Below are 17,166 nucleotides of genomic sequence, written 5' to 3' on the forward strand. Positions count from 1 at the left end.
AAAACGAAGTGGATGGTAGTTGGAAAGATTAATATAGATCAGGGTCAGCTTTCTCTTGAGGAGTTAGAACGGGTGAATCATTTCAAGTACCTTGGCAGCTGGTTAAATGTACTTTATGACTCTGATGAAGAGATAATAACTAGGATCGAAATATCACGGAAGGCTTTTATGACCTAGAAACCAGTTTTATGTAACAGAAATCTTTGGATGAATATTCGAAAGAAGGTCCTGAAGTGTTATGTGTGGTCTATCTTATTGTATAGTTGTGAGACATGGACGTTAAAAACCACAATGCTAAACAAAATAGAAGCATTCGAATTGTGGTGCTATCAACGAATCCTAAAGATATCGTGGGTGTGCACACTTCCAATGAAGATGTTCTTCAAATGATGAATTCAGAACGTCTGCTCATAAGCATCATAAAGAGGAGAAATACAGAATATTTCGGCCATATAGTTCGAGGACCTAAATACCATCTGCTTCGCCTTTTAATACAAGGAAAAGTGGAGGGAAAGAGAAAGAAACTTTCATGGCTGCGTAATATTAGACAATGGTGTGGCTGCACAGTAGAAGAATTATTTCGCGCAACAGCCGATAGAGAGAGGTTTCAGGAAATTGTACACATGATGACAGCCAACGTCTGAATACAGACACGGCACCTAAAGAAGAAGAAGATTCATCCCTGCATCTAAAATAGGGTCTCATGAAATAATTCGTTAAAATTTTGCTAATTGAAGGAGACTGTTTCAAGTATGTATCTCATTTCGGCATTTTCTAGCTAGCGTGTCATTTTAAAAGAAAAAGGCAGCATTTTTGATGACATTTTATATTGAATATTTCACCGGAACAATATTATAAATTAAAAAGAGTACCTGCTTGGCTTTCAAAAAAGCTTTTAAAGACTCTCTTTTAAATTCACGAAAACAGAATTACGCTGAAATTATTCAGCAACTCTTGGAGAGTTTCAAACTAGGGCGCGTCATGGTGCACAATGGTGTTGGAGTCAGAGAGCCAGCGCCGAGTGGGGTGCGAATTATCATTCGTATTTAGTGGTCAGCGCGCTGGTGCATTTTTCACAGGCCCTTTTAAATACGAAGGATTTAGCTACACCCATGATACTATAAATAAGAAGATAGTATATTGCGCATCTCGAAGAGAAGGGAGTCGTGACGTAACTGGAGACCCAAGTTCGTAATGGCCGAATGATTTCCGATTAGTTTGAATTGCTCGCGGTTGTATAGTCCATACTGTATGGTCACCCCCGTTAGGTAAATTATTCCGATTCAATTTTTTTGCACAAACTTACTAAAAAGAGTTCCTTTAACAAATCCACAGGATGCCAGGAGGTGCCGCGATCAGAAAATTGTTTAAACAATTTTTTTAAACAAATTCATAAATTAATTTTTCCAATTCGTTCAATTTTCTTAGATTTTTTGGGTCATTATGAGCAAAAAAAGTCTCTTGAGATCTTTCTCTAAAATTTATTTTTGTCGAGTTATAAGCGATTTAATATTTGAAAAACGCGAAAATCGACATTTTCAAGGCTTAATAACTCAGTTAAAAATTATTACTATTAAAGTTAGAAAGTGACCAAATCAAAGTCCACCCTACAAGATTCTGAAGAAATTTTTGTCATTATTTTATTACTAAGCTGTTATTTTTCTGAGCGCTAACTGCATATACCTAGGCGGCCGTCAATAGTGAGTGCGAAAGAGATGCACCATTCATGCCGTCTAATGGTGCATCTCACTTGCACTCACATTGACGGCCGCCTCACTTAGGGCTCATGGTTAACAATTAAAAATAACAGCTCAGTAATAAAGTAATGACAAAATTTCTTCAGGATCCTGTAGGGGGGGGGGGCTTTCAACTTTGATTCAGTCACTTTTTGACTTACATAATAATAATTTTTAACCGAGTTGTTAAGCCTTGAAAATGACCATTTTCGCGTTTTTCAAATTTTAAATCGAGTATAACTCAACAACAGTCAATTTTAGAGAAAAATTACAAGAGACCTTTTTGGCTCATAATGACCCAAAGAATCTAAAAAAATTATACGAAGTAAAAAAATTTATTTTTTGAATTTGTTTAAAAAAATTGTTTAAACAAGTTTCCGACCGCGGCACCTCCTGGAACTCTGTGTATTTGTTATAAAGAATTCTTTTTAAGAGATTTGTACAACAAAATCGAATCGGAATATATTACCTAACGGGGGCGACGATATAGCCTGGACTATAAGCTAACAACAAGAATATTCAAATTCCGGTCTCCAGTTACATCATGCGATGTGCGAACTCGGACGTATTTGCGCTACGGGAAGCTCCTATCTTGTTATTTATAGTATCATGGCTACACCGACTCGGCGTCGGCTTTCTGCCTCGGAAACAAGCGTGCACTATGGACGCGCCCTTAGGGCTCTATTAGTCTAGGTAACTGGTGGCGCAACTAGTGGCGCAACTAGTGGGCCCACCAAATTGTGAGCACGGGCAACTGGTGGCCGAGAATAGCCACCAGCAAAAATAATAAAATTAATTGGAATTGGAAAAATAATCAAATGCAATTGGAAACTTGTTTGTTATCAATTTTACAAAAAAAAAATATTCTTCATAAAATGCTCTTAATAGTGTAAAATATAAGATGCAACCATCAGATTCAAATTTTGTGAATTTTATACGAGGTATGTCAAAAAATATGAATTTCGCTCAAGAGTAAAGTATCCTTATAATAAACAATATAGAAAAATGTTTTATAAAAAGTTATTCGGAATTAAAAGCTATGTTTGAATATGCAATTACATTCTTCTAATTGAAATATTGTGAACTGTAAAGGTACTTTACTCTTGGACGAAATTCATATTTTTTAACATACCTCGTATAGAATTGATAAAAGTTTATATATTATGATTGCATCTTAGATTTTAGACCATATAAAGCTTTTTGTAAAAATAACTTTTTTAGTAAAATTAATAATAAAATACTTATAGATATTTGTAATTAAATGATGTTGGGTATCCGTAATTTAAAAAAAATTGCATTTTTTTTCAATTAGAATGATGTAATAAAATTAATGCGTCCCAAAACATAGTTTTTTTTTAATTCTTAACAACTTTTCATAATAACAATTTTTGATGTTGTGAAATCTAAAGGTACTTTACATACAATTTTTTTGTCATACCTCGTATAACATACACTATGCAGAGCATTTTATAAAGAATTTTTTTTTCGTAAAATTGATCAGAAAAAAGTTTCCCATATGGTTCCAAGTTACACAGACATACTGTACCTATATATATATATATATATATATATATATATATATATATATATATATATATATATATATATATATATATATATATATATATATATATAAAAGCTCAATTTTTTTAAAATTTCCAATTAACGTCACATTCGGATTCAGCACAATTAAAAACAAAATAGAAACATTTTTGATCAAGGTAAAGTGATGAATTCACCGATATTTCTACAATATAAAAAGAGCTTTTATTGTTTAAACAATGAATAAACAATTAACGGCTAAATCTGCGAGAAGAACTTTTTAATATAGCATATTTATAAATCAACAAAAAAGGTTTTAGAAAAATATACGCTTGTTAATAGAAAATATAGAAGTTAATAGAAAAGAAATACGAAGCACTCGATTACAATACAAATGAACTATTGGTGGCCGACACCAGTTGCTCAGTCTAATAGGGTCCATATAACATAAAGCCCCGGCTTGGTGGCGCCACCAGACCCGGTTACCCGGCTGGTGGACTGGTTCGGCCACCAGATCGACAACAATTTCTGGTGGCGCAAGTAGTTGCCGTAGTCTAATAGGTCTCATTTACTTAAATGCCCCGTGACGTCATGAGTCACTGGTGGAGCAACATGGTGGCGTCACCAGTTGCCTAATATAATAGCGGCCTTAGGTTACAACATGAGCATCAAACTACATCTTTTACACACATCTTTTAACTTCCGGAAAATTTTGGTGCAGTCAGTGCTGAGCGATTCCACCAAGTACCAAGTATCGGCAGATTGATGCTTTTTGGTAGAGTATATTTTGTAAAGTCTTACTATATTTTCCTTAATATGCACAACAATTATTTTTATGGCTTTTGGTGATATCTTGTGACTTAAAAAGTTAGTTAAAGGCAAGTCATATATTTAAAACAACAATAGTGCTATTTTCATTTAAATGAATTATTCAATGTATAATACAAGTAGCCTTCTATAAAAAACTGATCAATTAAGATTTTTGTGGGCAGAGTCGAAACTGTGGTTGAAGTATATTTGTTTTGCGTTTACTTACTGTATTTTCCATAAGTACAATTAATTTTAAAATTAGTACTTGATTTTCCTACTTACATAACTCCTCTCTCCACTTTCATGGATAGTCCTGACAAAATTTCTTTTTGGCCATACTTCTTGACTACTCTGTCGACATAAACAGCATAGTTGTCATGCATCGTCTGAAATAGAATATTTTATAAAATTACTATACTTTGTTTCATAATTATTGAGAACACTCGAAAAGGCAAGACATTATAAACCATGAAGTGCCGTGTATAATTCACAGGAGGAATTTATTTACTATAATATAAATACCAACTCGATCGGAAATACAGGTATAACCAAAAGCTAACGTATATCTCGACGAGTTAAAAATCTGATTTTTAAAGTAATTGTAGTATACTGAATATATACAAAAAATCAGATGGTTGGGGATTGGGTTTTAAATATAGAGGATATTGCAGAGGTCTTTCATCATCATCATCAGCCCTTTGCGTCCACTGCTGGACATAGGCCACCCTCATTTTTGTCCATTGTGCTCTATTATGAGCACTTTGCATCCAATTTCTTGACATTTTCTTGAGTTCGTCAGTCCAACGAGTAGGTGGTCTTCCTCTACTTTTTTATTTAGAGGTTTTTACTATGGTAAAACTCGAGTTTTCTGCGCCATAAAACTGGAACAAATCGACTAAGGTATGGTAACCCAAACAGAAGAGTCCCTGGTCCATTACGTTTTTAGTTGAGATGTAGAGCCACCAACCCTGCTATCAGCAAAAAAGTTATACACTTAAATGTCTAGTAAAGAGAAGATACCATATGAACTTAACAGAAAACGAAACGACTTGGCAAACGAAAACGGATTATGAATTTTGGTACCTGGAGTATAAAAGGACTACTACTAAACAGAAAGAGATTGTTACCAGTAGGTACCAGTTCTTACTGAAACGAAAAAAAGTTAATTTGTTCTATGTCCTGTGTGCCCATTCTTAAAATCTCCTAACCAAAATTTTTTTTCTGCTACCGACGTCATCTAAAAAGTCGTCGTTAGCGGCAATTACCGATGAATGGTGCATACTTATTATCCACATTTCATAACCTTTTATTATGAGTTTGACTTTTATTACGCATTCACTTGCATCATCCCAGTCTTTGATACATCTGCTATCTTCTTTTTACACCACTGAATAGATGTATGTAGCTGTACGTATGTATCTAGAGCAAATTTTAACAAAATGAGAAGAGTGCCCTGTATAAAAGATTTGAAGTTAGAACTAAGAGTTAGGTTGGTAGGTTACACGGTTCTTAGATATTACTACGGTTGTCCAGATCGACTAACCAATGAACATAAAGGGTGCGATTACGTCACGGGTGTACTGTCATTTGAATCGTAATACGATTTTTTTCGAATCCTGAGAAAACTAATAAGTATTTTAGAAAAATTTAAACGCAGAATAAAAGATTACGTTATTACCGAAGACGGAAAGTCCCTTAGAGTAAATAAAAAGTTTCTTTTGAATGAAATATTTGCAATTAAAAATCACACTCCTCTTTTATTTTCAGCCCTGTAACTTATTAAAATAAATATTATAGAAGTTTTCAGGGACCTTCAGCCCTCGATAATAATGTAGTCTTTCATTCAGCGTTTAAATTTTTCAAAAATATTTATTAGTTTTCTCAGGATTCGAAAAAAATGAATACATTTAAAACACATTGAAAATTTTGACGTGCCTCAAAATTTTGCATTTTGCTCCTTCTTCGGTATTTATTTGTATATGTCTTTTATGTATGGAAAATAGTCAAGATAGTTAAGAAATAAAGATGTTTAGTGGATTATAATACCTAATTATGGAAAATTGTTGATATTTATCCATATGCAATATTTACGGAAATCTAGGACTTTAATCTCCATTCTACACTGAAAATGAGTCGATGAATTTCCATTGGTACTAGATTAACTATTGAATACATACTATCCTTAGAGGTCAGCTAGGATTATGTGAATTAGAATTACTTGTATAATTTATTGTAAGAATTTAAATAATAGGTACCTAATAAATTTGGCACACTACGGCCTGTACCTGTCATTCCAAAATATCATCAACATTATTATTACGTTAATACATAATGGAGTTTTAACGTTTTCTACCTTATTTATTTAAACTCCTACAATAGGTACGATGTACAACTTTCATGAATAATTCAAAATAGGTTTTTACGGGAAACAACACCAAAATTACAAATACAAAAATATAAGGTAAACTAGGATATACCTACCGGGTGGTGAATTGGAAAACGGGCCATAGGAAACTCAATGTAAAATTCTAAACTGTTGAATTCCTGCTTCCCTAATTATTTTACATCAAAAGACATTAGAAACTATTTGTAGAGGATTGAAATCTGTATTGAAAAGAACTGTTAAAATTGTTCTACGAATTCAATATATTCCAAAATTTTGTAAAAATGCGTAAAAATACGTTTTTCAGCCCAAAATTAGGCCACACACAATGCAATAATGCGACAATGAATATTCACATTTTTGAACTGTCAATATTTTCATTTTATCATCAAAAGCAATACAGTTAATAAAATACCCTCAGCTGCGGAGAAAGTATTAATAATAAAGATTTTTTTATTCAGTCAATGGTGTGAGCACTGTCAGTTAAATAGTAACGTGTGGCCTAACTTTCCCACACATACCTACTGTGGCAAATGTATTATATTTTTCAAAATTTTGGAATGCGTTTAAATCGTAGAACAATTTTAACTTTTGATTTTAATACAGATTTCAATTCTCTACAAACATTATCTCATGACTTTTGATGTAAAATAATTAGGGAAGCAGGAATTCAACAGTTTAGAATTTTACATTGAGTTTCCTATGGCCCGTTTTACGATATTCACCACATGGTATTCTTTTCCTCATGATCATCTTTCAGTGCGTCACAGTTTTTCGATTTCTTTCTAACGCATTAAATTGTATGTGACAGAAAAAAAGGCACGTCCGTGATTACCGACATTTACAACATTTATTCTAGTTATTCTAGTTGTCGATAGATGGCGCCATAATAAAAAAATATTTTTTTTTAATTAGATAATAATATTACAAATATAATTTGTATAATTTTTAAGGCTATATTTTAAGGCTTTTTATTCCAAATTGAAAATAAAATGTGACAACTGTCACTTACCCTTTTTCCTATCATTTGTTACGCACTGAAAAATGCTCATGAAAAGGGCAATATAAGATAAAATGTATATTATTTGTCTTATTATTTAATAATAACACAAATACTACACATATCTACACACTAACACAACATACATTCAATGATCGAAAATCATTTAAAAATATGGGATTCTGTACTCTTGTGACGTGTGAAGTCAAAAATTTAAGTTTCCCCACCACCGTCGATCTAGACAACCGTAGTATGTCTAAGAACCGTGGGTAGGTTAGCACCTAGCGTTTTCTCGACTCTGTTTTGTGGAATGGCTCCTTGAGAGGAGCTACAGAAGAGATCTGAATATATCATGGACAGAACACGTCACAAACAAAGAGGTTCTGAGCAAGATTAATAAATAAATGGAAAAATCAAAATAAAGATTAATAATCAAAATCAGAAAAATTTGAATATCTCGGACATGCTACACGTGAAGAGAGACACAACTTGCTCTAAGTCCTTATGCAAGATCCAAGGCAAAAGAAGTATAGGGAGACCTAGAATATCATGGCTGCGCAACCTGAGAGAATTGTAGGGATGTACATCAAATAAACTTTTCAGAGCAGCCATCTCTAAAGTCTAAATAGATATGATGAATGCCGACCTCGGTCGCGGAGATGGGATTTGAAGAAGAAGATAGGTGTATGTACTCATCTATATGTTTACTACCCCGTGCCTTTCTTTTTTGTTTCACTAAGAACTGTTGATTTGAAAGCTTCTGGGCTCTTCTATAATTTTCTTCTGTTAGTACGTCTTTTTCTTACGGTGTCTATCCGTTCCAGATGTTGGAGATCTGAATGGTTATCTCATCTTTGCTTGCTGCTTTTCTGAATAGTCCGGTTGTCCGGAGCATATGTATTAAACCAATTTCTCAGGTTTTGAAGCCAATATATTCTTCTTCTCCCTGGTCCTCTCTTTCCAAATACCTTGCCCTGAAGGATGAGTTGCAGCAAGTCATACCTCTGTTCATTCCTCATAACATGGCCAAAATATTCTAGTTTGCGCTCTTTGATGGTGTTAATTATCTCGCATTCCTTACCTATTCTGCGTAGGACCTCAACATTAGTCACACGATCCACCCACGAAATTCTTCAAACACCACATCTCAAATGCCTCGAGTTTTCTTTAAGATACTTCGGAAAGTGAATCTACTTAGTATAATAATGTAGAAAATACATAGCATCTGATGATAGAGATTTCGGAAGCAAATGGTAAATCGTGACTGAAAATCTGAAAAGCGACTTCATCGTTATGAACGCTGACCTCGCTTTTCCTATGCGTTGTTTTATTTCACTTGAGTGGTCCCATTGGCTGTTTATGTTGGTACCAAGGTATGTGTAGCTGTCCACCCTGTCACTTGGTTTTTGGTTAACCAAAAGCTGTGTGTTTAATATTTCGCGCTTACTGACTACCATGTACCTTGTTTTTTTCGTATTGAGATCAAGTCCGTGTTCTCAACTTATATCTGATATGCGCGACATTATTATTTGCAAACCATCTAGACTATCTGCAAAAAATACTGCGTCGTCGGCATATCTAATGTTGTTTAGACGCATTCCGTTGACTAATACGCCTTCCTGTAGTTCTCCCAGCGCTTGTTCGAAGATATATTCAGATTATATATTAAACAACACCGAGGACAGAATGCATCCTTGCCTCACTCCTCTATCTATGGAGACTGCATCTGTCAATTGGTCCTCCATTTTAAGATTGGCAGTTTGGTTGTTATATACATCATATATGATTCTCAAGTCTCTATCATCTAATCCCGCTTTTTTCAAATGCTTGCTGTAGTCGATAAAACAGATATACACGTCACAGTTAACATCTCTGCATCTTTGCATATGCACTTGGACAGCGAATGGAGCCTCTCGGGTGCCTGACGCATACCGGAATCGAAACTACGTCCACGATACATGTCCTTCGCATTTTTTATATATAGGGCTTTTCATTCACAGTCATTTCTACGACATACGTTATTGGTATATACGATTATACAAACCAAAGACGTATGACGTAGATATATTAATATTATGTGACACATGACAGAAGCTCGAAACAAATGACAATCGATGAAAAGCCCTATTCTGCGGTAGATCACTTTTAACTAGGTTTTAAGTAAGTGGCTCATTAGGCTAATTGTTCTGTAGTCTTTGCATGTTTTGGCATTTACTTTATTTTGGTATGGCTACGAAGATTGACTTTAACCAACTTGGGAGTATGTTTCCAGTTAGGTACATTTTTAGTTTAGTGCGTCGTCCTTTAATATTGCAAGAGCCAAAATTCATAATCCATTTTTCTTTAATAAGTGGCCCTTTGTTAAGTCCATCCGGTATCTTGTCTTTAGTAGGCATTGTAGCGTAGAACTTTTTTTATAAGAGCATGGTGCTGATATTACTTCCCAACTCCCAACTTGGAGGACCAGGGACTCTTCTGTTAGAGTTACCATACCTTAGTCGACTTATTGCAGTTACCGGAAAGTCGCTATCACAGCGTCCCTCTCGAGTTTTTATCCTGGTTTTACATAAAAGTCATCATGTCCTATATATGACGCATATCCTAACACTAGTTATTACTCCACCATACATCTATTTCTCAATGTATACATATTTGTCAAGATGAGCTGCTTTATAATGAACTTGCTTTTGTTGTTATCCTAGTTTACATAAAACAAACAGATTTGTTTTATTTACCTACATATCAATGATATTACATATCGACGTTCTTACGTTTCATTTAATGTTTTGATTTAACTTATTTGCAAATGAATCATGACATTTGTGCAAAGATATAATGGAATATATCCTCGATAGAGAAAAAAGAGAAAGCAATAGGTAGTATAAACCTTATTCAAAAGTGTAGATATTAAAAAATGGATACTAAAATATGATACTAAATATAATACTAGGATACTAAAATAAAAAAGAGTGCACATTAACAGCATAGAAAAAGAAAGGGTGGTAAAAATTGCACGAGGGAAATCACCAATAAAGACATCACATCATGGGTAGTCCTTGAAAGGGGACTTTCACGTTGCTTTCTTGTTTTTAACTATTGAAGGTAATGGCAAAAGATTAAGTGTCTTTGTTTTTGTCTTCATCTTCAGGTCCGCCTCCATTTCGCAGTTTGGCTATCATCATTCCTATTTGAAATTTCACAGCCAAGACATCTTATTTCTCCCTATACTTTTTCTTCCTAAAATTTTTCCCTTTCCTAGATTATGTTTGGTCGCTGTTTAGTAGAACTTATATCTCCTTACATACAATGTAAAAAATTTTAAGTATTCTGTTTCTTTTTTAATTCCTTCAATAATATTTTTATTTTAGCAATAATGTTTTTGTTTAGTAGTGTATAATCTCAATGACTAATTTTAAATTCGAAATTCAACAAACAATATTGCATTCATGGGTTATTGGCCGAACATGATGATCACCTTGTTGTCCGTCAAACTCTATTTGGATAATGAAAGCAGTTTCACATAAAATTATTATATCATTAGTGGTTAAAATACCAGAAGTTCTACCCCAAAACTGGTAATCTTAATAAATTAAATGTTCAAATTGTCAAGAGGCGGATGGGTGGCAGCTTGAACATTTAAATTGCGAAAAGCAATGTTTATTTATAAAAAAAAAAACATTTTTTTGTGTTTCCTGACAGCAGTAGAATGAATTTTGAATTAAATAAATTACATACATTCTTCTTTTTGTGTCAATTAGTTTAATTCAAAAAAAATGTTCTTGGACACCTTGTATAAATAATTATGTTAATGTTTTTATTAATGAATAGAGAATTAAATGACCTTTCAAATGAGCTAGCACACGACTCCTATTCTCATTTAAAAAAATCATCGATTACGTCATCACTATCACGCCCAGATGGATGACGTCACTAGTATGATATATAATATGTCAAAATGTCAAAAATATGTCAAAAAATCATCATTTAAAAATAAAAATCTTAAGAGCATACAGTAGCGCGTCAAGAGACTTAGAACTTTTTGCATGGTGTTCAGGATGATTAATTCAGTCAATTTGTACTCTACGAGCTCCCTAGTGGGAAAGTTTTGGGGTAGTTCCGATTTCTTTCATTATATATATATATATATATATATATATATATATATATATATATATATATATATATATATATATATATATATTTTAATTTGGGTTTCTTGGGCTTAGGTTCACAAAGAAAAAGAGATGGTTATGATGTTATGTCATATCATTTAATCGACGTTTCGACAGGAATATCCTTGCCTTTTTCAAGATCATTACGTGACTAAAAAACATTTCGTCAAAGATACAATACCAAAATTTATTTTGTGACGTCTATTATTGTTATTGTTCACTGCCAACTTTACATGCAGGGTAAGTCAAAATGTTTTCTTAAATTTTGGTATTGTATCTTTGACGAAATGTTTTTTAGTCACGTAATGATCTTGAAAAAGGCAAGGATATTCCTGTCGAAACGTCGATTAAATGATATGACATAACATCATAACCATCTCTTTTTCTTTGTGAACCTAAGCCCAAGAAACCCAAATTAAAAAATATATTAAGGTTCAAGAATCATATTCAAACTATATATATATATATATATATATATATATATATATATATATATATATATATATATATATATATATATATATGTATGTACTTTGGGCTCCTGAATCCGAATATGAGGCTTGCGGACAGCTTCTTTCCGCTTTTTGCTAAAATCTGGAAAACTATTAACTTTTAGTAAATGGTATTTTAACAGAAATTAAAGTATTTAAAATTCCCTACAAATATCACTATTTACTTTTTTTTTCAGATGAACCGTTCGGTCTAAAGTGCAAGTTGAAAATTGCCAATTTTTAACGGTCTCGGCAAAACCCACTTTTTACATTCCAAAAATTTATTTTTTATTAAAATGCTGTCATTTGATAAATTTCTCCTAATTTTCTGTACAAAATAATAAATGTTAGTTCATAATATCAATATGGTATGTCTCTTGTGACAGCTTCCACGAATCCATTCCATCCTAAGAGGCCGGGAATGTCTCTGCTTTTCCCTTAGAGTCACAGAAGATCAGGGGCACAGATGGAGTCACAGTTTCAGTTGGTGTGAACATTCCCTTCGGATATGTTATCTTGATTTCTGATAAACCTTGAGTTTTTGTTCTTTCAAAATGTATTAGTTGAACAGCTCCCTGACTTCCATAAACCTCAGGCGCGGGTTTGGTTTTTAACTGAGGAATGGAGTGGTTAGGAGCTACTGCATGTTTTGGTGCAATACAAGAAATGCCACGCATGACGTGAAAAGTGTGGTATCCGTCAATTGTATGTACGTTAAAATCAGCGTTATCGTACACCTGTTGTGTAAAGCACGGCTGGTAAATTTTCTGCGGATCGCCTGCAATTGCTGACACTTCCAGACAAGCAACGCGCTTGCTCAAAGTCTTGTAGCGGCAGTAAGGCCCAGATAATTCGTCTCACCATTCCTTGCAGGGTTGGCCGTTTTCTCTACAAAAAGTACGGCTCAAGAAAATAGGTTGATGTAGTTTCCTCTTTGGGGTTTTGTTCATCCTATACAGAAGCTGTTCGCCTGGAAGTGTCAGCATTCGTAGGCGATCCGCAGAAAATTGACTTGCCGTGCTTTACATAGCAGGTGTACGATAACGCTGATTTTAACGTACATACAATCGACGGATACCACACTTTTTACGTCATAGGTGGCATTTCTTGTATTGCACCAAAACATGCAGTAGCTCCTAACCAATCCATTCCTCGGTTAAAAACGAAACCCGCGCCTTAGATTTATGGAAGTCAGGGAGCTGTTCAAGTTCAACTAATTCATTTTAAAAGGACAAAACCTCAAGGTTTATCAGAAATCAAGATAACAGATCCGAAGGAAATATTGACACCAACTGAAACTGTGACTCCATCTGTGCCTGATCTTCTGTGGCTCTAAGGGAAAAGCAGAGACGTTCCCGGCCTCTTAGGATGGAATGAATTCATGGTAGCTGTCGCAAGAGACATAGCAAATGAACTAACATTTATTATTTGTGCAGAAAACTAGGAGAAATTTATCAAATGACAGCATTCTAATAAAAAATAAGTTTTGGAATGTAAAAAGTGGGTTTTGCCGAAACCGTTAAAATTGTGAATTTTCAACTTGCATTTTAGATCAAACGGTTTGTCTGAAAAAAAAAGTAAATAGTGCTGTTTGTAGAGAATTTTAAGTACTTTAATTTCTGTTGACAGACCATTTACTGAAAGTTAATAGTGAATAGTGAATAATAATACTGAATGAATATTCACTTGCAAAATTACATCATTTTTTTTTCACTCATGTGAAAGTTTTAACTAGCAGGATCACAGTTTTGCAAAAAATCACTGGCAAGCAAGAGAGAAACTAGTGACATACGCGATAATAGAATGAAATCCAGGAGGAATAAAAAAAGGAGAAGACCAAGATCAAAGTAGCTGCAAGAAGTTGAAGAAAACGTACAAAACACGGGAGTAAAATACAGTGGAATCCCGATAAGCCAGCCCCTGATAACCCGGAAGTCCGGCTAACCCGGACCGATTTTGATCAGACAAATATTTCAACAATAAAAATGTACTATCCGTTGAAAGATAATTCGGATGGAATTCCCCAGATTATTTTGTGCTTGATATCGGCCCAGTCTCGTAATCTGGGGAATTCCATCCGAATTATATTGCAAGGGATAGTATGTAATATAATATTTGAGAGATAATGTATATTTGTGTAATTTGAACTATGTATACGATAGTAAAAATGACTCATGGCACACGGCGGCGGCAGAGCGACGGTCATTGTCTCGGATTTATCAGAAACAACAGGCACCTGTTATTCCTTTATTTATTTCAAACTGTCTTAACATTGTTTAAAAAAGACTAAAAGACTATTTAAAAAAAAAATTAAACAACAGTTTTCACTGTTCATAACATCGTTCCGATTGTGACTGTATTGTGTGTGTACAGTCTTGTATTGTTTGCTTCCGTTTGCTTAGGTTTGTGTTTGCGAGTTTTTAATAATTTATGTAGATGTGTAGGTACTGTGCATATTATATATTTCATGTTACTTCAATTATAACAAAGTTTATCTGTAAGTATACCGTATTTTATTAATTTTTACCATATTCTCCGGCTAACCCGGATTTTCTATAACCCGGATCGGCCGCGGTCCCGGTTAATCCGAGTTATCGAGGTTCTACTGTAATGGCAGAGGAAAACTAGACAGTAAAGATGGAGAGTGATTTACGATGATATTACTTTTTTATTATTATTTTTTCTCATTAGTTTTAACAGTTATTTACATCTGCTCCTCAACTTAACAGTTAAAATCACAAATATAGTCGGTTCGCTAAACTCAGAAACAACTGGCTAGTGATTTTAGTAAGTAATTTTGCCAATTTGGTAAAATTGGCAAAAAAATAATTACTAAATAGTTAATAATTACTAAAGAGTTAGTAATTTTGCCAATTTTGTCAAAATTGGCAAAAAAAACAAAAAAAATACCTACTAAAATCACTAGCCTGTTGTGAGTTTAGCGAACCGACTACACCTATAATATTTATGAACGTATTATTTTTCAGGCATTCAAAATATTCGTTAAATATACAATTGTGCAATACTAAAATTATCTAAAAATATAAAAAGCTAAAATTAATCAGTAAAAACTTGAAACAAAGTAGCCATTAATCATATTTCCAGCCACTAAAATCTTGTTTATTGACTAGATCAAAGACTGCTTTTATTGTATAATTTAAAAAAATATTGCCCAAGTTCTTATGATTTTTTACTACGGTTATAAAGGAAAGACCTCATCAGGTAAAATGAATAAATATTCTACAAATAAACCCTCGTGAAAAAAAACTAATTAATAATACAAACAATATAGATAGTTATATTATATGCCGATGATTGTCATGGCCCAGTTCATTTGTTCCGTTATGATCTTCATATATCCCTCTACTTTTTCTTCCCATTGGCGTGGCCTCCATTCCAATTGTCGTTATCCATCGTGTTTATTATGTCATTCTTGCTTGTCCGTATGTACCAAATTAATTCCTTTTTATACGTAAGTTAAGTATGTCTTCTGCCATTGCCATTTTTCTTTTTATCCAATTATTTCTAATATTTTGTTACTCTACAAATTCTACACATGAAATCCGTGTCGGTTGAAAATGTTATTATTCTTATTTCGTTTATTATTATATAGTTATTCATTTCTTGTATCGTTATATTCCGAACCATAGCCTTTTTTTGTTTAGAGTATTAGTCATAACGTCAGTCGCATAATTAAAATTATCGTCTTCTTTTACAATTAGAATCAAATTCATTCGCTTAAATCACAACATAAACTTAGTTCACAAAAGATAGAACTACCCACGGAAAAGTTGGGGTTAAGGCTGCCTGATTTGTATTTCTAGATTTCAAGAAAATGTTTCTTATAGTTATTGTCGTTAAGTACGATATACTTAGACAGGTCCTTAGGAATGCTATAATTTAATATCACTAGATTTTTCATAGCAGCTAATATACTTGGCAATAACTTCAAGGCAATTCCTTGCAATTGTAACTAAGCTTATAGACAGTTGTTTACACCAGGGCAAAGTCCCTAAGAGCTGGAACAACTCTAAAGTTATTACACAAGAAAGGTGATAATCGAAAGTTGGAAAACTATAGGCCCATCAGTCTAATGTCACACCTGTTTAAAGTACTCACCAAAGTCATAACTACCTGACTAACAAGGAAATTAGATGAATACCAACCATATGAACAGTCCGGATTTAGAAAAGGCTATTCAACTTCCGATCACCTGTTAACCACAAAAATACTAATAGAAAAATGTAACAAATACAAGTTTCCAGTTTTAGACTACGAAAAAGCTTTCGACACTATAGAACACACGGCCGTAATAACCGCATTGCAAAATTGTAGAATAGACAGCAAATATATTAACTTAATAAAAGAAACTATGAACCAAGCTACAGCTACATACTACCTAAATGAAAATGAATACACGAGCCCTGTACCATTAAACAGGGGAGTCAAACAGGGAGACATTCTACCACCCAAACTGTTCACCTTAGTTTTGGAGGACGAGTTTAAAAATCTAAATTGAAAACATAATGGAATAAACATCAATGGCCGCTACCTCAGTAATCTACGATTTGCGGATGACATAATCCTAATAGCTACTGACCTACAAGAACTGCAAACCATGCTTTCAGAACTACACACAGAATCTTCTAAAATAAGACTGAAAATTAATTTAAACGAAACAAATGTCATGCACTCCGAAGAAACCGTGACAATAATAAACGACAAAGTTATAGAAAAAGTTGAAGAATATATACTTAGGACAAAAAATAATACTAAATAGGGAAATTCAAACGGAAAAAATAAAAAGAAGAAGAAAATTAGCATGGGCAGTATTCGGCAAACTGAACTATATACTCAGAAATCAGCAAATTCAACTACATCTTAGATCTAAAGTTTTTGATGCATGCATTATTCCGATATTAACATATGGCGCACAAACATGGACAATCACAAAAAATAATATGAACATACTCAGAGTCACTTAACACGCGATGGAAAGAGCAATGCTTGGCATATCACTTAAGGATAGGAA

General features: G+C 33.6%; 2 protein-coding genes across 11 annotated transcripts in view; both read right to left on the bottom strand.

Moving 5' to 3' along the window:
• Nucleotides 1-17,166, bottom strand: part of LOC114330391 (ABC transporter G family member 23) — a 436,441-nt gene that overhangs the window by 276,652 nt on the left and 142,623 nt on the right. The gene's annotated exons all lie outside the window — the stretch shown is intronic.
• LOC126880132 (ABC transporter G family member 23-like) overlaps nt 1-17,166 on the bottom strand; it is a 384,411-nt gene that overhangs the window by 69,143 nt on the left and 298,102 nt on the right. For all 10 annotated transcript variants that reach the window (XM_050643864.1, XM_050643859.1, XM_050643860.1 and 7 more), the window contains one exon: nt 4,371-4,474. In XM_050643864.1, the coding sequence (XP_050499821.1) occupies nt 4,371-4,471 (101 nt within the window). In that variant the 5' untranslated portion in view covers nt 4,472-4,474. The remainder of the gene's footprint in view (nt 1-4,370; nt 4,475-17,166) is intronic.

This window comes from Diabrotica virgifera, chromosome 2, assembly GCF_917563875.1.
Source record: "Diabrotica virgifera virgifera chromosome 2, PGI_DIABVI_V3a".
NCBI lineage: Eukaryota > Metazoa > Arthropoda > Insecta > Coleoptera > Chrysomelidae > Diabrotica > Diabrotica virgifera.